Genomic DNA, 26732 nt, shown 5'->3' with positions numbered 1-26732 from the left:
AATCGTGGGGCTCCGGTCATCACTGGGGATCGCCGACTCCGCCAAACAATGTGAATCACCCACTTCCCGCACACCCAAACCCCCCCCAAATAAAATTGCCGGAATGGCGGCTTCTTCTCCGCCGCCGGTTCTCCGCCGGATCCGATGGATGGCCGCCGCTGTTGCCGATGCAGCCCGGTCAGGTTCTCCAGGGGACGTCCTGCTAAGGGTTGTCGCCCCGGCTGGGCGGGAGCCATCAGAGGATGCCGCTAACTGGGTCATCTTTTCCGCAGCTCGTGAGCGCTGGCCCTGAGGGGCTTCTTCGCCTGAACGCGCACGGTACGGGCATTGTGGCCCGCTTTTTGGCAGTGATAGCGCCGCGGCGCCTGCCGGAGCTCCTCCACCGCCGGTGGACTACCCCCCGCAAGGGGCTGCTGAGTCCAGAGCGGAGTTGCTCGAATGCCGGGTTCTGGGAGGGGATAAGCGGGTCGGTGCGGCACCAACGCCATGAACTGGGTCCACTTCGCCGGGAACCACGTCTCGCCCAACGCACACACCAGTGCTAGCTCTTTCATGGAAAATGGATGGGCCGCCGCAACGGCCGTTACCTCTCCTGGTGCAAGACTTCCGTGGTTTCCGAGACCACCCGCTCCCTCCCCAAGTCTCTGCCGTCCCGGAGCTGGGTCCATTCCGTGCTCTCTGGGCGGTTTGATGGTTACGGCAGCTGCAGCGGTGGTTCTTTGCTTAGCCGGCCGGGTTTCATGCTCACCGATCGCCGCCTCTCTCTCAGCCTTGCTGGCTGCTGGTTCCCGCGCCGACTTGATGCACTCCTCCGGTTTCGGTGCTCGGCTCCAGTCACACGGATGGCCGGCACTTTGGTTCTGGAGGAAATGCTTCTCACAAGTAGGGGAACAGTGAGGTGGTGCCATATCTTGTGTTATATGTTGTACACTGTGTGTCCAATATCTTTAGTCTTAGGAACTCGCAATTCATCCGAGTTCCAACTGTATTACAGAGTCCCGCAGTACACTGTAATACAGGTTCAGTTCAATCCCGCCACTGCCACCAGTTTAATACAAGCCTGTATTAAGGCCTATATTATACACCAAAATACCTGGGTTGAACTGAACACGACTAGATATGATAAAATATAATTTATTCCTTGAAAAGGGTGAACACACGAGATATACAAATAACAGACTAAATATGCACTTACTTAGAATTGGAATGATGAAATCACGAATCTTGATTAGCAGTTCATACAGCAATCTCAGAATGACACAAGACAATGAGGATAGGCTGAGCCTCATTTATATACCATCTCAGGCCTATCTCTTAACCTTAGGGTGCCTAGCTGGCTAGTGGAGTCTTTTGAAGTAGAATCTTCCTTCCCTGCAAGTGTGAACTATGACACTTACAGACCACTCAGGCCCTTTGTTCTCCGCCCTAGTGTGTACACTCAGAGCGGTTAACCTTTGATCAGAGGGCTTATGCTAAACCATCTGTCTGCCCCCCTGACCTATTAGCATAGCAGATGGGCTCTGTGTTCTCATATCAGACCCAAAATACCATTCACAGTTTAATATCTTCACATATTAATATAATTGGTTTTGTTGGCTCCAGTGGGCTGATATTTGCCAGCTTTTGTTGCCGGAACTGTACTTTCATGGTGGCCAAATCTCAGCCCTCTGCGACCCCCAGAACCGGAGATACACAAATGCAGGTTAAAACACTTTTTTAAAATATAGGATTCTTCCCATTAAAAAATGAATCTCTGCCTTTCACTCTTTCCCCATTGAAATCAACGGGTTCCGCCACCATAGGCTTGTAATGGCGGGGCTCCGCCGTTGAAGTCAATGGGGTTCCCCGCCATAGACTTTCAATGGGGAGACGCCGCCATTGAAGTCTATGGCAAAACCAAAAATCTTTACATTTGCCCACCCTCCGTCTGGTTGTTCGGAGAGGGCTGGGAATGGCCATGCATTCATGCCGGAACCTTGGCTACATGCCACCCAAATCCCAGCCCTCTGGTCCTTGCAGAACCGGAGATATGGACTTACACTTTTCGCCATTTCGGACTTAGCCGTTTTAACGCCACGCGGCTTTTCCCCATTGGAATCAATGGCCGGCGCCGCCATAGACAATGCATGAGCGCACGCCGCCATTGGATTCAATGGGACCTCTGCTCCGCCATTAAAGTCAATGGTGCGACCCTCCTTCTCCGCTCGACCCTTTACGGGGGTCACTCATTCCTGGACCCGGTGGGGGTCGTGTGTGGGGGTTACTAGGGGCTAGGGGCAACAAGAATTTTATTCCCAGGTGCCCTAGAACCTAAGATTCCCACACCAATTGTCATTGAACTTGACCCAAGTGATAAAGCTCTTTTCAAAGACATTGTATCCGCTTCTCCGGTTTGGATGGCTGCCAACCTGTTCCTGGATGCCGATGTCGAGGAATCCCCATTGAAGTCAATGGCCCCATTGACTTACAATGGGAAACCGCCGCTCCTCCTCTCGGATACCACCTGCTGGTCGTCGCTGGAAACAGGTCCAGAACCGCTACTTCTGCCATTGGAATACATGGAGCCCCAATGGCGACCTATGGGACTCTGCAAAATGGTGCCTGAAAAGGCGGGACCATGAAACAAAGAGCTATAAACACTAAGTTAACCTTAACCCTTTCCCTCCCGCATCAATCCCAGTGTATGTGTTGGTGCAAACACTGGAACAGAAACAATACATTTTTACAGGGGAATATACATTAGGATGCTGAAGCAAGGTAAAAACACATTACTGGACCACAGTCCAGTTAACCCCTTGCTTCCCAGGTGAGAGTAGGGGGTGGCCAAATGGGGTGTAACCCCTTTAATCCCGGGCCAAACCCCCTCTCCCATGACAGAAGAAACATACTGAAAAGTTTGCGGACCCCTGCTGTATTGCATCTGTCCTTGTGATCGGTTGCTCTTATAACTTTAATGTTTTCTTCTTTTTCCCTTTCTGTAATTGTGAAGCACTTTGAGACCCTTTGGGAGAAAACGCTTTATAAATAAAGTTATTTAATTGTAGTGTTCACCTACTCATTGCAGCTACCATAAGAGTTTGGTGCACCAAGCCTCCACGCACTCAGAAACTGCACAGTTGGGTATTGATGACATGGAGTTAAAAGAGGAATGGCAAGACGAAGAGTTTCCCAGGTAAGAAGAAAGCTTTGGTACATTATGGTTAGGATTTTAGAGTGAATTGAGTGATAAACAAAATTGGGAAAGTATAAATGTCTATAGAGAGCGAGTCTTGGCAAGCTAAAATAAATAAATAATAATAAAAAATATATATATATATATATATTATACACATATATTATACACATATATACATGTATTTTTTGTCATTTGAAGTGCTAATGAGTAGTGCCCAAAATGTATACAAGAGACAAAAAGACCCCAATACAGGGGTGTAGCTATAGCCAGGGCGCTGGTCGCGCAGTAGCAGCCGACAAGGGCCGGTTGCGCACGCGCAAAATTTTGCCCAGGGGCCCCCATGTTTAGCTATGCCACTGTCCCAATGCTACATCCAATGACAAGTTATTGGGTACATTAATATGTATTGTCTCTATATTCATACTTCCTAAATATTCATCATTTATTTCAATACTTTGGCCAAAATATTTTAAGCCTACAACCACGTCATGGCAGAGCCATTTCAGTAGGTTCTACACTACCAATATCCTACTCTATTATGTATTTCTTCCACTATATAGAGACGAGGAAACCAAAATGCTGAAGCCAAAGGCTTGGGGTGTGTGACATATATGTGGTGCCTGAAGGGTTAAATGTGCTATTTATGAACCCAGGGCAGTTAAAACTGGTTGAGAAACAGAAGTGCCCTAATGATTAAAGTGTGGGAGGGAGAGGGGGGGGGGCGGAGAGAATCTAAAAAAACACATGTATACCTACCATGTATCCAGCAGGAAGGGTCACAAAACCTCCCAAAATTAATATCAATTTACATAGAGACATACAGAGTCTTGATAAGATCAATTGTGTGGGACCCATTCTCCTTAGTTGAAGCTCACCCATCCCACTTGTCACATACGGCATTCCTGTGAGCACGTGACCTGCATCCGGGACAAGGGTTAATACACAGCTGTCCCACTTTTCACCTACGCAAAGGTCCCTCAAATAAGCAATAGTTCCCCTCAATCCATCCCCATATACCATCTGCCACGAACAGCACACAAGTGAGTACATGACATAGATATGTAACCAGGGTTAGTATACACGGCTACGGTAGCCAACTCGCCTTTCTCCTGCACAAGGTACTTTCAATTAGTTTAATATTAACCTCTTACTCAATTGCAATCAGATCTATTTTCTGCCACAACCCAAGAAATATTCTAAATACAGCTCAACCCCGTAATAACGTGGTGCTTGGGGTCAAAGAATCACATCGCAATATAAGCGGATCGCATTATAATTTGCTATCAATTTCGTATGTCTCATTTTTGCGCACGATAATTACAGTACTATAGAATAACAATATAGAAATAATGTACAATTTTATTGTTTCAATCTTTTATTAATGCATTGTACAATAAAGTATTTAAGACACCAATAATCGTGTTGTAAAATATTCCTAAATACGAAAATTGGGAGCCACGCTTGCATCACGTTAAGCAGATTCGTGTTCTAACGGATCGCATTATAACGGGGTTGAGCTGTATGTAATTAATATATCTGCCAGGGTCTCGGGTCCCTGTTTATTCAAGAAAAAACTATGTTGTAGCAAAATGTGTCCGAAAATGTAAATCCCCTCTCCAGAGCATGCAACAGTTCATTCACAGTCCAAAACATTACTTATTAAATGTTTTAATATATTACAGTAAAATAAATGCAAAACTGTTTCCTAATATAACAGGATAAAACAGAAATCCCTATACTGTACGTTACCATGACATAGGTTTTCCCCCAGAGAGGTCACTGGCGTAGAAATTTGAAAATTCACGTATTTGATCCCAAACACACCTCTGTTGAATTCTGATTTCATAACTTCAGGGCATGCCCTATATACCATTGAAAACTACATAAGCCCACCCCTGTCATACATCAGCTGCTAGGCTGTTGGTTTTATGACAGAGGAAGAAAAAACTCCTAAAAAAGATGTTTAAGTTCTTGCCTCAATATATAAACGCACTCATAACTTCCTTTTCACTAATGCTTAGACACGTGAATCATATTAATAGTTTCAGGCGATTTTGTCAGATGTAACAAGACTAATTTTGACTCTCCTGCTTCTAAATTTGAGTAACAAATGGATAGCTGTCCTTGGCACCGCTTACCTATGTTGTGTGTGGTCTTATTGCACGTGTCTCCTTGCAGCGATTACCGATATCTGAACTTTAAACTTTAGGAAAGAGGTCATCACCGGATATCCTCAGTTTTAATAAATTCATTCTTTTGTGGAATACTTTCATAGGGACGCCCCTTGAACCTTGCAGAACCATCCAGAGTAAAAAACAAAGTGTTATCAAAGGCACTTATACCCAATAGGTGAAATTCGTAACAATAGAACAGTGTAATGTGGTTCTATTTTACCTTTTCAAATAAGTCTTGATGGATATATAATCACTTGTGAAATACATGTGTAATATAATCAGGGCACCTGTGACGGTGTGTGAAATAAAACAAATTTATACATAAACGATAACTGTTGATTGCAGCCCTAACCCTTGTGTGGATTGCTTTTTCAATCCCGTTTTGCAGATTTAAATCTGCAGAACCCCCCCAGAGGATGCTTTTGACAGTACCTCCTAAAAGCGTCCTGTTTTATAAAGATGTCAAGAGAGCCATATTTTAATCCCATCTCTGGCAAAACAACTGTCTTTATCTCAAGATTCTATCAGCCCTAAAACTAGGCCTGGCCAAGGGTATAAGAGGCCATAAAAAATGTCTTTGTATTTTTAAAACTGACGGTAACCACATTAACCCCTCAAGCACCAGATTGATTTAAAATACCGGATCTCATGATATTATCATAACGCCACTAAATCAGTAGGTCCCGGAACACATCAATGAACAACCTATTTAGAGATCTCTTCTCACCCCCCACCAGGGGAGGGGTTGAGATTTATTTGCTACTGTTTGATACAAGGTAGGTATATGTATTTTTTGCGCACTTTTTTTCGCTTTAATTATTAGGGCACTTCTGTTTTTAACTGCACTGTAGTTCACATATAGCACATTTAGTGCGTCTTAATATGTAATCCTGCAGGCACCGCATATGTTACCCACCAGTGCGTTTGGCCGCAGAATTTTTGTTTCCTCTTCTCTTTCTACAGTGGAAGAAATGCATAAGAGTATGATATTGGTAATGTAGGACCGACTGAAATGGGTCTACCGTGACGTGCTTGTGGGCTTAAAATATTTTGGTAAAAGTATTGAACTAAATGACCCTTATTTATCAAGTATGAATATAGATAAAATACATATTAATGTCCCCAATAATCTGTAATTGGATGTAGCATTGGGGTATAAATGTCTAGCTGAAACATGCCAAGGGGGGGGGAAATACACAGTTAAGGGTCATTAATTTGTAACTTTGTCCCTCTTCTGGGTTTATAATTCAATCACATATCAACAATAAATCTTCCATATTTTTAAAGACCTCTTTCAGAAGCAACTTCAGAGGAAGAATTTGACTCCAATGAAGATAGCAAGTCAGGTAGGAACATGGCTTAATACAAAACTCTCTTTCACAGGTACATTTCATACATGTGCCATCATTGGCTTATTCCTTCTGATCGCTAGCAATAATGGCCACTGTAAGTATTCTCTAGAGATGGGGTAGCTAACTCCAGTTATCAAGATGCCGCCCCCCTCCCCCCCAAACAGGTCAGAGTTTAAGGGCATCACAGGTTACTCAATCAGTGGCTCAGTATTTGATTGAACCACCTGTGCTCAGGGCCGTAGACAGATTTCCCGGGGCCCATGACTAGAGTTTTCGACAAGGCCCTACCGCTCCCCCCCCCCCACCCACGTCGGCGGCCTTGCAAGCCCCCTCCTCTATCCCCCCTCCTTTTCTCCCCATGTATTTCTCTTTACTCCCGTTTGTCACTCACTCTCTCCCCCTTCAACATCACTTAATACTCCACTCTCCCTCAAACCACCCTCCCCTACACACGATACCTGTCATGGAACAGGAATACTCCTGTCTGCACTTCTGTTTCACCCCCCCCTTTCCTCGCAGCCCTGCTTGCCAGCTTATTAGTGCCAGCTGTATGTGTTTGGTTCTGCACACAAACACAGTGCTTGTGTGATAAATACAGTGCCATTTTCCCTCTCCCAGCAGCTTGCTGTATTAGAGATGCAACATTATTGCTACATGTTGTAGCTCCCCCAGACACTCCTGTGAGTTGCCATAGCAGCCCCAGCCTTTCTCTCAAATGGGCTAGTCTGCTTTCTCCCCCTCTGCTCTGCCCACAGATGGTCTGTCCCCAGACTATCTTACTACCCAGCATACATTGCCATTTCCTTTCCACCACACCACTGGACGAGTGAGTACCTTGCTGTAACCCCTGTAATGGTGCTGCAGGATTATCTTTTCACCTCCCTTTACTACTAAGCACACACAGAGATATTTAGACCTACACCTCTACACAAGAGACTGTTTTTCCCTGCTTTCTCCAAAATAAAGTAAGAAAAGAAACAGACCTTGTCGTGCTTGGAAAAGAGGGCCGAGTTGACACTATCTGAGCTAAGTCATCCTACACGTGACCCTCTGGCTTCCAGAATAATACCCATACAATAACCCTCCCACTCACCCAAAATACAATACACTCCCCCACACATACAAAGTACAATACCCCTCCCCCCCTCCCGCACACACACACAAAATACCCCCAACCCCACAAATACAATAACCTTTGTTTGCCGCAACTGGGCCCCTGCTCTCCCCAGCTGCTGCTGCCTCGCCCTAAACTGGGCCTGCCTCTCTCTCCCGCCAGTGCGCGCTCAAAGCTGGGTGCACCCAGAATTCAGGCCCAACTTCCGGCGGGAGAGGAAGGAGTGGGAACAGAAGGCAACAGTTGTGAGCCGGGCCGGCAACCAGAGGCCCGGCAGCTGAACGTAGAAGTTGGCCTTGCCCAACTTCCAGTGCTGGCCGGGCCCCCCACAGCCACCAGGCCCAGGACACTTGTCTCGGCTTTCCTCCCCCGGTCTGCGGCCCTGTCTGTGCTGAAGCAGGGATATCCTTAAAAGCTGACTTGTTGGGGGGTTCTGGAGGACTGGAGTTTAGTACTACTGCTCTAGAAGGACCGAATATAAGCAACGTACTTGGGTTTCTGGTTACAGATCGACATAGGCATGGTCCATAACCATCCTCACCCTAATGACACCTAAAAGGTGTCTGTGAATAACTATGCTGACCATGCACTTCCATAACCCAGGCTTTGCTGTAAAAGCTGTGTAACACGGCAGGCGTAAACTTAAAGGGATCCATGTTAAAATGAATAAGAAGCAAAAAGTAACACTGTGAGTGCTCAATTGCATGTCATTACCCAGCATCTCTGGCGCCAGTGGAAGTATTGTATGTTGAGTGACTATGGGGAAAGGCACAGATTTGTGTACCTGTCTGAGATATGTGAAAGTGCTCGTTTTTTCTTATCTTCACTGTACGGTAGAGGGGTTTTTGTCACTTTTTTTCTCGCCATAACTTGCTTTGTTTACATATCTAAGCATTCAAAGTAGTTTAACCTCCCTCCCCCCCTCTTAAACCTAAACTTTAGCTTGTCCTCCGAACACCCTGGAACTATGCGGTAACCGCCATATGAAGAAACGCCTGTACGCTCCATCTATCAGCCTTAATTTGGATAATAGTGAAGGATCTCTGGTTTCAAGTGAGCTTCCTGATCAAACACCAGATGATGATGATGATGATGATTTAGACTTTGATATAGATGATTTGGAAACACCAACTGGCAGTGAACAATTAGAAATTCCAGAAAATAGCCACGACTTTGAGTGGGAAGGTAAACTTTTGTTGTATCTTTCTTGCTGTTAAGCTTTTATAATTTTTACTCCAGTACAAGATGCAACACCATCCTTCCTAAAAAAGTACTAGTGGTTTGGGATTCCTCTTTTTAAAATAATATAAAGAAATGCCAACATTACTAAGAACTTCCAGCAGCCCAAAGCTTCTTCTGTTTCTACAGTAGAAAGAATTGTCGATCTAGAAATATTATAGGCACCAACTGCGGGAAATACATCTCCTGTTGATTAATACTGTGAGTTAAGAGTGCAGCCAACAGACCTTGTTATCATGAGGGGCTGGATTTGAAATCATTTATAAGGTTTTTTTTTTTCTCCACAAGAATCTGGGTAAGGATGGGGCATAATCCAATTCAGGGTGGGATGATTAAATGTTCCACAAACAGTACAACTGCTTTTATTGTTCTAAAGATGCATTACAGCTCACTCCTAAAAATAAATTTTAAGAATAAAAGTAACCACAAAATAAACCACACATTAAAGATATCTCACTTCAGTTACTGCGTTATAGGAAACACTGATATTTTTTCAGTTTACTGGTGTCACATTGACAACTTTCGTAAAAATAAAAGCATTGGCATGTTCAAGTTTTTTTTCTTATTTGCATGTAGATGCCTACAAATTACTTGGGTTAACAAATTATTCATGAAGGCAAAGAATAATCAAAGATGCTATTTGAAAGACCATACCATAAGGATTTGGAGTATTAATGTGATTGGTCTTTCAATGTAGCAACTCCAAAGCAGTCATATAAAAATAATCAATCAGTACAGGAGTTCTCAACTCGTCCTAAAGACCCTCCCCTCAACACGTCAGGTTTTCAGGATATCCTTGCTTCAGCACAGGTGGCTCAATCAAAGACTAAGACCTGTAAGGAAGCAGGGATATCTTGAAAACCTGACCTGTTGGGGGATGGGGGTGGGGGGGAGAGTCTTGAGGACTGGAGTTGAGAATCCCCAAAAAGCAGAAATGATTCCGTTGGATAATTCTTCTGTTTCAATTTTCCTAAGGACTCTGACAGAGCAAAACCAGAAAGAATTAGATTATTTAAATAATGAACACTGCTGTTTTTTTTTTTTTTTTCATCAGATGACCTGCCAAAGGCAAAGGGGACAGATGACTATTTAGCAGAGAATGCATTTGCCGAAAAATGTGTGACTGACATGGAAGACCAAGATGGCAGAAAATGGAGAATATTCTTGATGGGAGAACACAAAGTGGATATGAGTGCTATAGAACCATATAAGCGAATCATCTCCCATGGGGGTAAAGAGGAACACATCTCACTATATTAACTAAGAGGGGGTGGTAAAGAATAGCTAATTTTAAAGCTTGAATATTATATGTGCATAGATCAACCAAGGCATAGTTACAAAATTACAGAGCATGAAATTTCAACTAGACTACCATGTATGTCAGGCCAATTTTACAGTTTTGCCTCCAAGCCGCTTCTCTGATCTGCCATTTTTCTCAATTTGCAGCTTGGAACTATATGATTCGCTTCTTGAAGCAAATTAAAAAATAAAATATAAACGAGCTCTGCCTGTTTTCCCCAATAAAAACACACCAGTTTCCCTCCTAAGAATTGGAGAGGTACCTTTCTGCAAAGGTCTATCGGGCTGAAGCATGGGCAGCAGTGCTGCTAAATCAAACATAAACCTCATCCTTAGATGTAGGTCAGGAGTTCTCACACCTCGTCCTCAAGCCTCCTAACAGGTCAGGATATCCCTGCTTCAGCACAGGTGGCCAACCTTTTCAGTGCCCTGCTTTTTATCTTCATTTATTGGCTTAGTGTAGCCACATGTTTTGTTCCTTGAGCTTTTATGAGTTTTTTTTCTTTTCTATATCCAGAAACCTGACCTGTTGGGGGGCTCTTGAAGACAAGAGTTGAGAACACCATGCGTAGGTAGTAAGGCCGCTTAGCCTGCAAATGACCATAATTGTAATGCCATCGGCAGACTGCTATGTTGCACCCTAAAGTTTTGTACTGAAATACATGGCTGCGGAGGCGACGCCCTCACACACATACTAACAACAATTATAAATAAATACAAAATACAAGATGTTAACGTAGTGGGGTGTGGCCACAGCTTTATTTTAACTCTATATTATAAATAAATAACAAACTGCCCATATCCAGAGCATACTGTGTGCCATGAGCCCACAATATAATTGGTATAGCGAATAAAGGGGGCTTCGTCACACCATGACTAGTCTCCAAAACGTACCAGAACCAATAAATTAAACAAGATTTGGGACCCAGCCTGGCTGAAAACCCACCGCTGTGACAATAAACCCCCCTCCCCCCTTTTAAATGATAATTTCCTTAATTTTTTTGCATATACAAAATATAATTAAAATACAATATTATATACATATACCATTTATATTTAACATATCAACAACCAAAACTTATAATAAATTGATAGCAAGAGGAGGATGGGAGGGAAAATGCTCTTGCCGAAGGTGTGAACAATTGTTGGCAGAGCACAGCTATTTATAACATTTAAATCAACCCTCTCTTCACCCAGTGCCTCTGACAGCTGTAACTGCCAAACCCCAACCCCCAGCTGCCTTCCACAAGCCAATTAACCCATTAATATCAAACCAAATAGAACTTAAATATAAATAACATTCCAACTAATTTTCCCCACAGCCACGTACACCTCCTTTCATTAAAATTCAGGGGGTCCCCCTTCTATAGCTCAATACTGCCCATCCAATGGTCAACTTTTCAGATTCATCTAGCCCTACCATTAACCAAAAAAAGATGAGGTGGGGGAGAAGTAGTCTGGCAGAAGAGGTGGAGTGGTATCACTTATATACAAACGTATTCTGTGGGAGAGGGAGATTGCATATTTTTATTTACGAGACAGAGCTAGCCGTCAGCATCGACTGTAGCCCATGCACAAATGAGCAGACCCTGGTTATACTTCTGGTAAGCAGTATGGTGCCTCACTCTTTATAAGAAACGCAACATACTGTATACCACTAATCACCAATTTAGAAAGATCGTTTTGGAGTTATCTAGATTACCAGTTATAAAAAGATTATTACAAGTGTATGCCATTGCAACAAAATGTGAATATCAAATTACAATATTAAATATTGCATATCTTGACTGTGTGCATGACAAATCAGGAAGTGTGAGAGCTGAATGTTTACCAATACAGCTCTTCCTTTGCTGTTTTTGTTGATGCAGCGATTTTTACAGTACAGTATTCACTCATTTCTATCTGTTCTTTCAGGTTACTATGGTGATGGTTTAAATGCAATCATTCTGTTTGCGTCTTGTCACTTACCTGAGAGCAGTATCCCAGACTACCAGTATGTCATGGACAACCTATTCAGGTAAATACTGGATGTGCTCTTCAAAGTTTATATTTCTATTATTTTACATTCCCAGTAACACAAAAAAAGACTTTCGGTACATACCGTTTCACAAATATTATCCATGAGTGTAATCGTGTTTAAGCTGCAGAGAACAAGATTTTGGGCATGGAAATGCAGCGCTTCATGTTTGCCCCAGCCTAAAATCTTGATATTTGCTGTTCAATCACAACATCATTTGTGAGATATTTAACCCTTTCAGTGCCAGAGGGTTTGCGACACCAGGGTGCCACCGCCCCTACGGCACATTACGATTATGGTATCGATCACATGATCGCAACGTCGCCCACGTGGAGAAGAGGGTGAATCTCCTCCTCCGTTCCTCGTCCGCTCAGATTGCATTTGTATCGCTGAACGTGATCTCTCCTGGCAAACAAGCAAAAGGCCCACGACATAGCTATTACATCGTGTACATCGACATTTCATCCTTCACATAACTTTTCCTTTGCTTACTTTTTGGCCTCATTCACAAACTGTGCTAGCGGTTTAACACAGGCAAATGCCATTCACTTTAATTGTGTTAGCCTGCACTTGTTTAGTGAATGAGTTCATAACGTGGACATAGTGGTTAATCTTAAACATATAGCTATCCTGTACAGTACCTCTGTTTTACACCCAGGTATATTATTGGGACTATGGATCTAATGGTTGCACAAGACTATATGTTGGTTTATCTGAACGGAGCCACGCCTCGCAGCAAAATTCCCTCCATTGGTTGGATCAAGCGGTGTTATCAGGCCACTGATAGACGGTGAGTAATCTGTAAGGATTCAAATATGTAATCTCTCACAGCCCTAATTGGTATACTTAAAATGGATCTTGTTCATTACATGGGTAACAATCAAAACAAATTGATTTCATTGCTAAATTCGAATTAAAGTAATTAAAGTAAACAAATAACGGCTTTTTTCGTTGTCCAAAATAACTGTGCAATAATAATTGGCTGCCTTAATTAACCAGCATAAAACTGTTTTTACATTGTTCTGTAATTGTTTTAGGCTAAAGAAAAATATCAAATCCGTGATGATCGTGCATCCCACTTGGTATGTGAAAGCACTAATGGCCATTATTCGCCCATTTATCAGGTAATATTGTTTGTAATGCTTAAATGCTCTAGTATATTCGTATCTTTACATGGTAACACTTTCTAGGCATTTTAGAAAAGCATTACATTTTTTTAAGGGAGTAATTGTATATATGCTGAAGCGTACATTTGGACCGTCTCTAGCCAAAAATCCCTGTTGCAGTCTGGGATGTTTTGGGGCAAAATCCCTGTAAACAGCCGCTATGGCGTATGTCATTAGGCTAAGTAGACTATAGCCTAAAGCGTCAATTTTTTTTTGGAGAGAAAATGTGCGAGAGCCTTACCTTTTCCGGAGCGGTCCTCTCTTGTAGCATTGCGTCGTCATGGCGACCCAACATCAAATGATGTCAATACACTAGGGCAGAGAGCCGCCCCCGAGCCTACAGGCGGCAGAAATACAAGTCCACCACTGGGCGTGTGTGTGTGTGTGTGTGTGTGTGTGTGTGTGTGTATCTATATATCCTGTCTATAATATAGAGAAGGTATATTCGCTCCACCGAATGTTCACATTCCACATATGCTACATGACCGGTACCTGTAACTTGCTACCCCCATTGTCTTTCCCTTGTGATTACACTAAACACATTTGAACAGCAAATTGACTAACGATATAAGGAAACATAAACGCAATTTTATTCATTCAAATATAGAGTTCATGTGACTTCCAGTAGCCCTGCATGTTACATAGTACAGGGGTGCGCAAACTTTTCCCCCTGCATGCTGTCCCCCCCTTTACCTTGGCTCCGGCGTCCAATAACGCCGGAGGGTCATGTGACGTCACATTGCCATGGCAACGCGATGTCACATGGCCATGCAGCATCATTTGACGCCGCATCACTGGAACCAAGGTAAGGGAATTTACAGAGGCCTTGCGCTGTCTGCCGGCATTTAATTTAAATACTTTAGGGATGAGTGTGGGACCCCTGTAACCACCACGCAACCCTGACTTAGTAAGATGAGGTTGAAAAAAGACATATGTCCATCAAGTTTAACCTATGCTAAATTTAGACAGATATTTATCCTATATTTGCATTTACAATATTTTGATCCAAATGAAGGCCAACAAAAAAAACCTCAGTGAAACATCCAATGCGATCTCATAAGGGGAAAACGTAATTCCTTCCTGACTCCAAATGATGGCAATCGGCATCCTTCCCATGTTTACTTATTTGGTATATCCCTGTATAACTTTCCAAAAAGATGTCCAACCTTCTTCTTTTTTTTAAAGATATTTATTGTATCTGCCATCACAGTCTCCATGGGTAATGAATTCCACATTGTAACTGCCCTTACTGTAAAGAACCCTTTCCTTTTGTTGCTGGTGAAATCTCCTTTCCTCCAATCTTAAGGGATGACCCTGAGTCCTTTGTACTGCCCGTGGGATGAATAGTTCTTTTGAAAGCTTCTTGTATAGTCCCCGAATATATTTGTAAATACTGTAGTTATCATATCCCCTCTTAGACGCCTCTTTTCTAATGTAAATTAGCTAGCCTCTCCTCATAAATCAGATTATCCATCCCCTTTATTAATTTGTATAAATCCCTAGGACAGGAAAGGCTGGGACTCCAAAGGGTACAGAAATACACAATTTGATGAAAGAAAAGATGGGATGTCAATTGTTCTTTTCCTTTCCTTGAGATGAATGAATTGTAATGAAAAGATGTTCCTTCCTTCCTTATCCGTTCAGTCAAGTACGATTCTCGGCTACTCTATGGATCAGTGTTCTCCATGTCTTCCGATCTCTCACGGCTTCTTTCAATTCTGCTATGTTCAGTCCAGTATCTTTCTTGATGATATCTAGCCAGCGAGTTCTTGGGCGGCCTCTTCCTCTCTTGCCACCGATCATTTCAAACATGACGTCCTTCTCAAGCGACTTGCTTCACATGATGTGACCAAAGTAGGAGAGCTTTTGCTTTATCTTGGCCGCCAGTGAAATTTTCAGTTTGATCCGTTCCAGAACTGCTTGGTTCATTATTCTTGCTGTCCACGGAATGCGTAGCAGACGTCTCGAGCACCACAGTTCAAATGCATCGATCTTTCACCTGTCTGCCTTTCTCAGAGTCCAGGTTTTGCAGCCATATGTTGCTATTGGGAAAACGATTGCACTGACCAATCTGCATTTGGTTGCCAGGCTGATGTCTTTACTCTTCCAGATGTTGTTCATACTGACCATCAAATTTCTTCCAAGTGTCAACTGTCTCTTGATCTCAGGGGTGCAGTTGCCATCGCAATCAATTTTGGAGCCAAGAAAGATTAAATCTTTAACCACTTCAATTTCTTCATTGTTGATCTTGATATTAACATTCGCATTGTTTGCTGTTGTCATGATCATTGTCTTAATGTTCAGGCGCAGTCCAACTTTCTCACTTTCTTCTTTGACTTTCATGATCAGATGTTTGAGATTCTTCTTATTTTCAGTATAGTTCAGCAGTGTGGTATCGTCGGCATATCAGAGGTTATTGATGTTTCTGCCGCCTATTTTCACGCCAATCTTGGGCTCATCTAGGCCTGCTTGCTACATGACAGCTTCTGCATACATGTTGAAAGCTGCTGATGATAGGATGCATCCTTGGCGTGTGCCCTTTCCGATCTTGGACCAATCCGTGCATCCATATGGCGTTCGGACTGTAGCTTCTTGATCTTGATAGAGTGATCTTTTAAGTTCGGTCAGGTGTGGTGGTGGTGTGCCCATTTCCTTCAGGCAGGTCCAGAGCTTGTTGTGCTCAATTACATCGAACGCCTTCGAATAATCGATGAAACACGTGTAGAGATCTTTCTGATACTCCGTTTTCTTCCATAATCCATCGAAGGTTGGCAATGTGATCACGAGTGCCTCTGCCTTTCCTGAAGCCAGCTTAAACATCTGGCATTTCCTCATCGACGGTTGTACTCAAGCGTTTTTGGATAATCTTCAGAAGGATTTTGCTTGCGTGTGGTATCAAGGCTATGGTGCGGTAATTCGAGCAATCCTTCGTGTCACCCTTCTTCAGAATTGGGATGAATATTGCTCTTTTCCATTCTTTCGGTCACTCACACATGCTCCATATGCGTTGACATAACGCTGTTAATGCTGCCACTGGTATGGGCTTGAGCAATTCTGCCATAGATTCCTGGGTCTTTTCGGTTGGCTAATTGCTTCATTGCCCATACAACTTCTTCCTCCAGAATATCTGGCTCAGTTCCAGTGTCTCATTCTCCTCCGCCGGATGGTTCTGATGTTCACTTTTGTACCTCTCTGTGTATTCTTTCCACCAATCGCATACTGTATTGCTTGCTGGTCATGCAATTCCTGGCCAGTCCTCCCACAAACTGTTGCCTTCCGAGCCTTGAATGTTGACCGTGCCCTCTTCACGTAGGTGTACAGTTCTCGCGTAAGACCTTTCCTGCTCGCTTCCTCCATCTGGCAATGTTCACTCCAGTAGTTCTCTTTGTCCTTTCTGGCCTCTCTTTGGAATTCTGCATTCAGTCTTCTGAAGTCTTCTCTGTTCCCAGTAGCTTTGGCCTTCCTGAAAGGATTTACCCTTTGCAAAGCATCCATAAACCAACAATCCTTATGAAGGCTGGCTATTGAATGAGGATAACGCCTACCTGGCTCTTACTCTGTGAGAGTGTGAAGCAGCCAGGCACATTAATTGATGTACACAAGTTCATCTCTAGCTATAACAGTTAATAAACTCAGCCCATAATAATGAGTAAATACTCACAGAGACTCATATGTTGCCATGTTGAGGGTCCTATGGTAATGGATAAGAACTTCTGTCACTTGCAGGGTTCATCTGGGTTCAGATCCGCATGAAATTTGAAACTGGAAAAAAGCAAGAAGCTGCTACGCCGCACCACCAAAGTATTGAAGAGAGAGAGGGTGACTAGATTATAAAATCTTCAATTTATTGTGTCATGGTAAAAATGAAGATCAGACAATTACACTGACATGTTCCACGCTGGGCCCAGTGCGAAACATGTCAGTGTAATTGTATGATTTCTATTTTTACCATGACACAATAAATTGAAGATTTTTTAATCTAGTCACCCTCTCTCTCTTCAATACTTTGGTGGTGCGGCGTAGCAGCTTCTTGCTTTTTCCCCCCTTTATTAATGTAATGACTCTTCTCTGCACTTTTTTTTAGTTTATATGGTTTTTTTTAAGGAGTGGTGCCCAAAACTGTACTCCATATACAAGGTGTGGTCTAACTCAGGGGTGAGCAAACTTTTTATGCCGAGCCCCCCTTTTCATCCATGAAATTTCTCGGGCCCCCCCTGCCTGATGTAATCAAAATCACATGACATCAGCGCACGTGAGCTGGTTCAGCCATTGAGGGCGAACCAGCTTTGTCACGCCCCCGCCACGCGTCTACAAAAAAAGTATTTATAACACAAATTACATAACATAAAAATAAATATTATGATATTTGTCTAATAGCGTCCCCATTTCTGCTGTATTATTAATCTCTCTCTTCCCGCCACATTAGAATCTCTCAGGACCTCTCTCCCCTCTTCCAGTCTAACACTCCTCTCCCAGTCTCTCCCTCTCCCTGTATTTCTCACTCCCCCTCCAGTCCCTCTCTATCCCTCCCCTCAGTGTCTCCCCCTCTCCCCCCACTCTCTTTCCCTCCCCCCAGTGTGTGTCTCCTTCTCCCTCCCCCCATTGTCTCTCACTCTCTCCCCTCTTCCAGTCTAACACTCCTCTCCCAGTCTCTCCCTCTCCCTGTATTTCTCACTCCCCCTCCAGTCCCTCTCTATCCCTCCCCTCAGTGTCTCCCCCCACTCTCTTTCCCTCCCCCTGTGTGTGTCTCTCTCTCTTTCTCCCTCCCCCTAGTGTCTCTCTCCCTCCCCCCCATTGTCTCTCACTCTCCTTCCAGCCATTGCCTCTCCCTCCCCCCAGTGTCTCTCTTCCACTTTCCAACCAGCTATTTTGTCTCCCTCCACCCGGTGTCTCTCACACTCTCCCTCCAGCCATTGTGTGTCTCTCTCCCTCCTGCCAGTGTCTCCCTCCCTCCCACCAGTGTCTCTCTCATCCCCATCCCCATGTAGCTCTTTTACCCCCCCTCCCCATGTCACACTCACTCTCACCCCCCTCCCCATCTCACACTCTCACCCCCCTCATGTCACTCACACCCCTCCCCATGCCCCAGTCTCACACTCACTCCCCCATGCCCCAGTCTCACACTCACTCCCCCATGCCCCAGTCTCACACTCACTCCCCCATGCCCCAGTCTCACACTCAGTCCCCCATGCCCCAGTCTCACGCTCACTCCCCCATGTCCCAGTCTCACACTCACTCCCCCATGTCCCAGTCTCACACTCCCTCCCCATGTCCCAGTCTCACACTCCCTCCCCATGTCCCAGTCTCACTCTCCCACCCCCCCATGTCCCAGTCTCACTCTCCCACCCCCCCCCCATGTCCCAGTCTCACTCTCCCACCCCCCCCCCCATGTCCCAGTCTCACTCTCCCACCCCCCCCCCCCCCCCATGTCCCAGTCTCACTCTCCCCCCCCCCATGTCCCAGTCTCACTCTCCCACCCCCCCCCCCCATGTCCCAGTCTCACTCCCACCCCACCATGTCCCAGTCTCACTCCCCCATGTGCCAGTCTCACTCCCCCATGTTCCAGTGTCACTCACCCCCTCTCCCCATGTCACTCACGCTGATGTAGGAAGCAGGGAGATGCTGCGGTGTACTGTAGCACAGCGCAGCGCCACCTAATGGCCAAAAGAAAAATTGCAGCTGCAGACGGCTTTTTTTCCTCTGCTCCTGGCAAAATCGCTGCTGCTTCCTGCGCCCCCCCTAAACAATCTTGCGCCCCCCCAGGGGGGCGCGCCCCCCAGTTTGCGCACCGCTGGTCTAACTAATGCTTTTGTGCATTAGTAAATATTATTCCCGTCCATTCCGTCCATCCCAAGTTTCCAGTCCAAGTCCTTCTGGAGAGACATTACATCCTGCTCTGATTCTTCTACCTTACACAATTTAGTGTCATCAGCAAAGATGGAGACTTTACACTCTATGCCAACCTCAAGGTCACTAATAAACACGTTAAAAGGCAGGGGTCCCAGTACCGATCCTTGCTCACTCACAACTTTAGCCCAACCTGAAAAGGTCCATTTATGACAACTCCTTGTTCTCTATCCTTCAACCAGTTTTCAATCCAGGTGCAAATATTTTTACAGAGTACACTTTCCCTTATTTTGTACACTACTCTCTTTTGTGTGGAACCGTATCAAAAGCCTTTGCAAAATCTAAGTAGACCACATCAACAGCATTACCCAGGTCTTAATTCCTACTTACCTCCTCAAATAAACTAATAAGGTTAGTTTGGCACGACCTATCTTTCATAAATCCATACTGACTATTACTAATAATTGTGTTTATCCATTTGGTGTTCCCGTACTAAACCTTCATGTAGCTTCCCCACTATTGGTGCCAAGCTTATACTGTATGTTGAACGTGACCCTGCATTTGTAGTAATAAATGTCCACCTGTGAGGTATTGTTAAATTGTACCATTACAGACTTGAAAAGATGTTAATGATGACATTTTTGGTTCTAGAACTTGTGCTTTAAGACTTCAGTAATCAAGTTTTGGTTGTAATAGTAAAACAATTTGTGAAAATCATTATTTCCCCCTAGCTATTTGATGTGACGTTATTTCAGCAATTACTTATTCCATTTATTGCAGCTCAAAATTTGGTAGAAAGGTGAAGTTTATCAACAGTCTGTGGGATCTGTCGCAGATTATTTCACTGGATCAAATGCACATACCAGATTGCGTTAAACAGTAAGTTTACCTTTATGCTCCTATATTAAAACAATTTTCTTTATAAAATTGATAGGATTGATAATTGAAGAAAAATGTTTGTACTGGTTAATGGCATGAGGATTCAAAGAACCTTGAAATTATTAATGTGTCTGTGCTTACACTGCTGCAATTTTTAAAAAATACATGGTACAGTACTACTGTACATGTTCACAATTCACATTTAAGTGTAAACCTGATCTAGTTAACGGTTTAATCAAGCAATTAAAATGAGAACATGCAGCCTACTTAGAATTAGATTTCTAACGCTGATGACACTTATTTGGTGTACAGTATCGCCAAAATGTGTAACTATTTCTGAAAGTAAAGATGTAGAGATATTGAACGTAACTTTTGTCTTTTTATTTTCTAGGTTAGACCAGGAGATGAACAGATAAACTGAAAAGAAGACATTTGTTATTTATCTGTGTATATGTATATATTTAATGACGAGCTTTGTCAAATGTGTTAATTCAGTGATCAAAGTAAATGTTGAACATGAAACCTTGATGTTTGCCTGTTTGCATTCCAGTTAATATCTGCTCAAAATATTAGTTAAAATTAGTTTTTGATACACTGTTGATTCGTGGAAGTGCAGTGGTTTTAATACTTTTGATACTTTTTTTTTAAATTGGAAAAAAACATCCCATAAAATGTATATAATAGTAGGATTAACTTTCTGTTTTCTTTTTGAACAATGTAGTAAAAAAGCAAAACAAAATGAAGGTGAAAAAAAAAAAATTGTTGCTGACCTTTTTTTAGTGACCATGTAATGCAGTGTGAAAAACCTAATGGTCTAAAAACCTTGTGTTCTTTGTATTACTTCTGCACACACCCAGTTACTACACAGTACAAACTGAATTGTAGCTATTAATCTGAAGAGATATGACTTGGAAATTGTATATAGTGGGCACATACTGTATGCAATGCAGAGGTTTTGTTTTTTGAAAATGGCTTTCATTAGTTGGGTGCCACGTAACTGTCTGCCATTGGTGTTTTCATATGTGCTTGGCCCAGGATTATACTGTGCGACTGTATCTGAGTTTATAGCACTGGTATTGGGCATCTTGTCCATAATAATGCAAACTCTTGTATGCATGAGGACTGGAAGAAAAAAAAAAGGCCAATATGTTTAATCTGCTGATCACATGCTATAACACAACTCACCGAATATTATATAGAATATGTAGTCTTTCACTTGATGCAATGTGACGTTGAGCCATAGAGAAATGGGCCAGCACAAGCTGCTACAATTTTATCCCTTCGTAATGGTAAATCGTGTCTTGAGCTGTTGTGGATAAAGGATTATTTACTAAACTGTCTTGTGCCATAAGGCAACTTTTATGGTGCTGAAAGACACCTTTTAAAGCTCATTCAAGTCAATAGGCTGAAAGGTATCTTCCAGTGCCAGTATGTGTGTTATGGCAGAAGACTGCTTGGTAAATATGCTTGAATATGTAAAAAATCTAGCACTACAGTACTTCCTCAGCTGCAGCTATTAAAAAAAAAAAGTTTTCATTTTGTAATTTACAATATTCAATAATATTAAGGCTCTCTTGTGCAAACAATGTTGTGTATTAACCCTTGCACTGTCAGATGGACTAATACACCCCTCTGTTGATGAAAGGGTTAACCATAATAAGCTAGTGTAGCCTGAAATGTAACTTCACTGTTTAAAGCAGCACTCTATCCAAAGGCCTCGTTAAAAAAAATAAAACATTATTCTGAAGCTGGCGGTCTCCGGAGCAGAACAGTGCTATCCTCAGCTCCACGACTCCCTAGTTCCCAGGATACCTCCAGAGGTGCTACCAGTTCCTGGTTCTTAAATCTCCGGTGGCACGCGCACAAATAGGAAGATGCGACTGATGCAAACCTCCTTTTTGTTTCCCCAGCAGGAGATGGTACAGGGGCACCTTCAGCGGTATCTCGGGAACCAGCGGATCCCCTGACCTCCAATTAACGCAGTTCAGCTCTGGAGACCCCCTGCTTCCCACCTAGGTAATAAAATAAAGAGTAGGTAGAACCACACTTGTGGTATTTATGTGTCTCTCTTTCCGTGTTTCTTTAATGTTTATAAATACAGAATTTTAAAAATTGAATTATTTCCACTCAAAGTATAGTTATGATGACATCCGAGGAAGCTTCGTAATGTAAAATCCCTGACTCAGGAAAACAAGGGAATGTTGCTTCTGTCAAGTAGAGGAAATTAACTGTAATCTACAACTTGTGTCAAAGTAAGATTGTACAGGAAACAGATTATATTTAGATGGATACTTAATGCAGTATTTTTTTTTTTATCCTTGTGTGTGAGTATAAACTGTATATGTAAAGTTTTCTAAGTTTACTGTAACTACATTTGCTACTTGAGAGCGTTTACTAACTAAAGGTTAAGAGGACTTTCCATTCAGTCAATTCCTGTGTAAAATATTGTTCCTGTTAATAAATTGTATTGAGTTTATTTTTATTGATCTGCTAATGAAATCCAATAATGGGAAACAATGAAAGCATAAATGCTCAGAAAACCCACCACAGTTCTACCTTGATAGTACAACAAAATAAGAAACCACTGTTACACAAATGGACAACCAGCATCATTTCTATATTGGAAAAAAAAAAACCAATGTTTACACATTGACAGTTACTTTAAAATATATATTTTTAGCAGGAATTATTAAAAAAAACTAAGTGAAAAGATGTGAATTAAATAATTACACCAGTTTCAGACACTTGCTGAAGGAAAAGTTACAACACTGTGTTCTGGTGTCAAAGGTGTGTAATCTACTTATGTTTTATTATAAGATTCAAAAATACTGGGGGGCATTATTAGCAAACTCAAACAGAGTAAAACATTGAATCTCGACAAGAAAGGTACAATTTTTCTTTACAAACACTCTAAAATCTAAAAGCCATATTGTTTAACCCCTTAAAGCTGCAGTTCAGTTTTTTTTTTTTTAATTCAATAGTTTCATGTGGGCAATCTCTAATTACCTAAAGAACTGTATAGCTGCCAGTCAATTCGTTCTCCATGTATTGATTGGCGAAATCTTTAGATATGGGATATGTTTTTCCTCTGCTTCAGTTACTCAGTGGAAGCTCATGAATATTCATGAGCAATCCTGCACTGACATTTGCTAGAGGGAGGGCAGGGCTGACAAATGGGTGTGCCAGGGCTTGTGACAGGACATGAAGGGGCAGTGCCTTAGTAAATGGCTGTTAAAATAGAATACAAGAAAATTGGTCTTTCAAAGTTGTTTTTTTTTAAAACAGAATATGCTATAAGTATTTTTTCTTACTACAGAACTGATTTATTAAAAAAAACACATGCAGGATATTGACTGAACTACAGCTTTAAAATGCTGCATAATATAACCGCTACTGACTTGAATGTCCCACTGCAGTGCTGCATAATGTAACAGTCAATTCATAAAGGGGGCGGGGGACATTTTAGCAGCATCTCCCAAAATACTAAAAAATTACAAAGGAATGCATCCTTTTGAAACTTAAAGGTGAGACATCATCCATTATATTGGGTTATAGATTTCCTTTGTGATATCCCAGAATTCCATAGTGTCTAACATGTGGCTTATAAATATGTTAGCCACTGTGGAGGTGGCAGTAACATTTGCTAAGTTTCTCAGATCCTGAGCAGTTTTGACAGTGTTCCCCTCATCTGTAAGTGAAATTGGGGTCCCGTTTTAATCTTGGTTGGGGTTTGCCCTCACAATCTTTTCTGGAGTATAGTTTTTGCCTCACGGACATTTAATATGGCTGCTGCAGGGGGCCAAGCCAAAAGGAAGATCCAACACAATTTTTAAAATGTTATTAATAGTTGAACATTACTGAAATAATAATAGTTCATTATAGTTTTACAAAATACAGCTTAACCCCGTTATAACACGGTGCTTAGGGTCCAAAGAATCACATTGCGATAGAATTTTTTTTGCGCGCGAGAATTGCACCCCTTTAGGAGTTCCGCGGCTGTCGGAGGGGGAGAACTGGGATAACGCTCCCAGCTGTCCCAGCTCCGGAAGTGTAGCGGCACCCCCACGCAGGAGTGACCCGGCATCAGCAGCTGGCAGCTCTCTCCTCTCCCTGCTTCTGCCGTCGGCTTCCAGCTGACAGGGAGGGAGAAAAATCAGCGCGAGAGCCAGCATGGTAGGAAGATCTGCATCTTACTGTATATACTGTATGTATATCATGTGTTCAAAAGAAAAAAAATCCACATTACTTACGAAAATTGGGAGCCACGTTTGCATCGCGTTTATAAGCGGATATGCATTGTACCGGATTACGTTGAGCTATATATGCATTCACATTTAGAGTGCCCTTATGACGTACTCATTACATCATTGGCCCTAGCAAGCCAGATGCCCTATTAACATACCGGGTACATCATGGCACAAATACTAGTTTTCGAGGGGATGATTGGGCTAAGCCTGATTGAAATGGAAGCTTCCAGTATGTTTCCATCATCCGGGGGGTGGTCATGTGATCACCGCTGAAGCAAATGGCAAAGATGCGGATCTACAGCCCTAAAAAGGTTAATCAAATATTCTATTTTATAAATTTGTTTATGCCATATTAATTTCAGGAAAGCATATTTTTTTATTTTTACAGATAAATGTGTTGGTCTGTTTCCAGTACTTTTATATTGCTGAAGCACTTCTTTACAAATAATATGCATAGATGTGTTGGTAACTTTAAGGGTTGTGAACATAATTATAATATACATTGTGTAAGTGTAACATTGAATAAAGGATTTATAAATTTTATATTCGCTTTACTTTTTATTTTTTACTGAAATTTCTGTAATATGTGAGAATATTAAACCATAGATGGATTTATAATGTGTAGAGGTTCAGTTGCAAAAAAAAAATAACATTTATGATTTGTCTAGGTTTATATAATGAATATTATTGGGGCTTAAACATTGCTAGCACCAAAAATGCCAACATTTCTTCAGCGTTCCAATACAAACACCCTCAGCACTCAAAAGGTTTTACAATATATAGTAGCGCTTGTGTACACAGTAAATAATAAATTGAAGTGGAACCACCAAACTGTCTAATTGGATTATATATGTATGTAAATAATTAAATATATTAAATAATTATATCCAACAGTCCGCGCTATAACCTCTTCTCTTCCTTATTTAGCCGGCAATAATTCTCTCCCAGATCACTAGGATTAGGAGTGCTGATTTAGGGTGGCATATTGGGATTTCAGGGAAGAGATTTAGGCCACGCCTATAGTGCCGGCGACGTGTGACGTCACCCGTCGCCGCAAGCGAAAGTAGTATTTCGCTTTGCGGCGGTGTCTCGGGCGACCAGGCTTCTGATTGGTTCAGGGGCTGTTACATGAGGCGAAAGCCCCTGAAAAATCAAATAATTACGACTACCAAAAATAGCGTCGCCACGTCGCACTTACTATAAGCGCACGCGGTGGTAACAATGCATTTGTTTTTGGGCAACGTCACGTCGCCGGCACTATAAGTGCGGCCTTAGGCTGCATATTGGGGTAAGGGTTAGGCTGGTTGGTTAGGGTCAGGCTGTACAAGTATTTCATTTATAAAAAAAAAAAAAAAGGCACAAAACCGCCAACACTGTAATATTGCTTATTTATCCATTTGAAACATTAGGTAAGTATTGCACTAACATTTAATTAAGTTAGTATAGGTACAGTACATCATATAAATATATCCCACGATCACCGGATCCACCAATCCTTAGGCCTTGTCCAGGGTGGCGCTGGGCGGGCGCTTGTTCACGCCGGCCGCGATGAAACACATTGCGGCAATGTGTGTGGCCAGCGTGAGCAAGCACCTGAGTATACGCGGCGCTTAGCTGCTTGACAAGCAAGCAAATTTGAATTTGCAGCTTGCTTGCGCCACCGCGCATGAGCACCTGCACGCTCAGCGCCACCCTGGCGCAGCCTTAGGGTAGTGCGCCTGGGCCCACCCGATTGGAGAGTATGCAAGAAAGAGGTGGAGGGGGGGGGGGGGAAGCCAGAAAGGAGCACAGTGTCCCCCTGTGTAATAGGATCCAGTGAGAAGACCCAACGCGTTTTATAGGCCACTTCTACTTCCTCAGGGATATACTCAACAAATGTCATTTATAAAGGTCCCACAATACATCATAATAAAAATGAACCTTTATCTAAAATATGTAAAAATAGGTTTATTATTAGGGGTATTTTATTTAACCTGCTGCCAGTTTAATAAGGTTGATCAAGTTCCTTGTTGTATATGGGGGCTAGCTAAATAAGGCTAAACAAGTGCTACCATATTATACATTGCATTGTCCAAAAGGGACGAAAACATTGGCATTTGTGCGAGTATTAATGTCATTTTTACATTCCCCTGTTGGATATTTGACATTTTAAATGTTTGCCTGAATAAATATTTCAGATGGGTTTACAGCCATCCTGTTCTTAAAACAGGACTATATCTCCAC

The 26732-nt window shown here is 42.6% G+C and overlaps 1 protein-coding gene across 3 annotated transcripts in view; it reads left to right on the top strand.

Annotated features, from left to right (window-relative positions):
• Positions 1-25052, top strand: part of BNIPL (BCL2 interacting protein like) — a 35168-nt gene extending 10116 nt beyond the window's left edge. For 2 of the 3 annotated variants that reach the window (XM_075607788.1, XM_075607790.1), the window contains exons 2-10: positions 3065-3172; positions 6637-6695; positions 8758-9000; positions 10109-10285; positions 12268-12370; positions 13029-13160; positions 13408-13494; positions 20164-20262; positions 22173-25052. In XM_075607788.1, coding sequence (XP_075463903.1) covers positions 3065-3172; positions 6637-6695; positions 8758-9000; positions 10109-10285; positions 12268-12370; positions 13029-13160; positions 13408-13494; positions 20164-20262; positions 22173-22278 — 1114 coding nt within the window. In that variant the 3' untranslated portion in view covers positions 22279-25052. Of the gene's footprint in view, positions 1-3064; positions 3173-6636; positions 6696-8757; positions 9001-10108; positions 10286-12267; positions 12371-13028; positions 13161-13407; positions 13495-20163; positions 20263-20653 lie in introns of all 3 variants that reach the window. The other variant, XM_075607789.1, reaches the window with a different exon arrangement.
• The last annotated feature ends 1680 nt before the right edge of the window (positions 25053-26732 follow it).

This window comes from Ascaphus truei, chromosome 7 (genome assembly GCF_040206685.1).
Source record: "Ascaphus truei isolate aAscTru1 chromosome 7, aAscTru1.hap1, whole genome shotgun sequence".
Classification (NCBI taxonomy): Eukaryota; Metazoa; Chordata; class Amphibia; order Anura; family Ascaphidae; genus Ascaphus; species Ascaphus truei.
The sequence above is the reverse complement of the archived record's forward strand: the minus strand, read 5'-3'. Positions and strand labels throughout refer to the sequence as shown.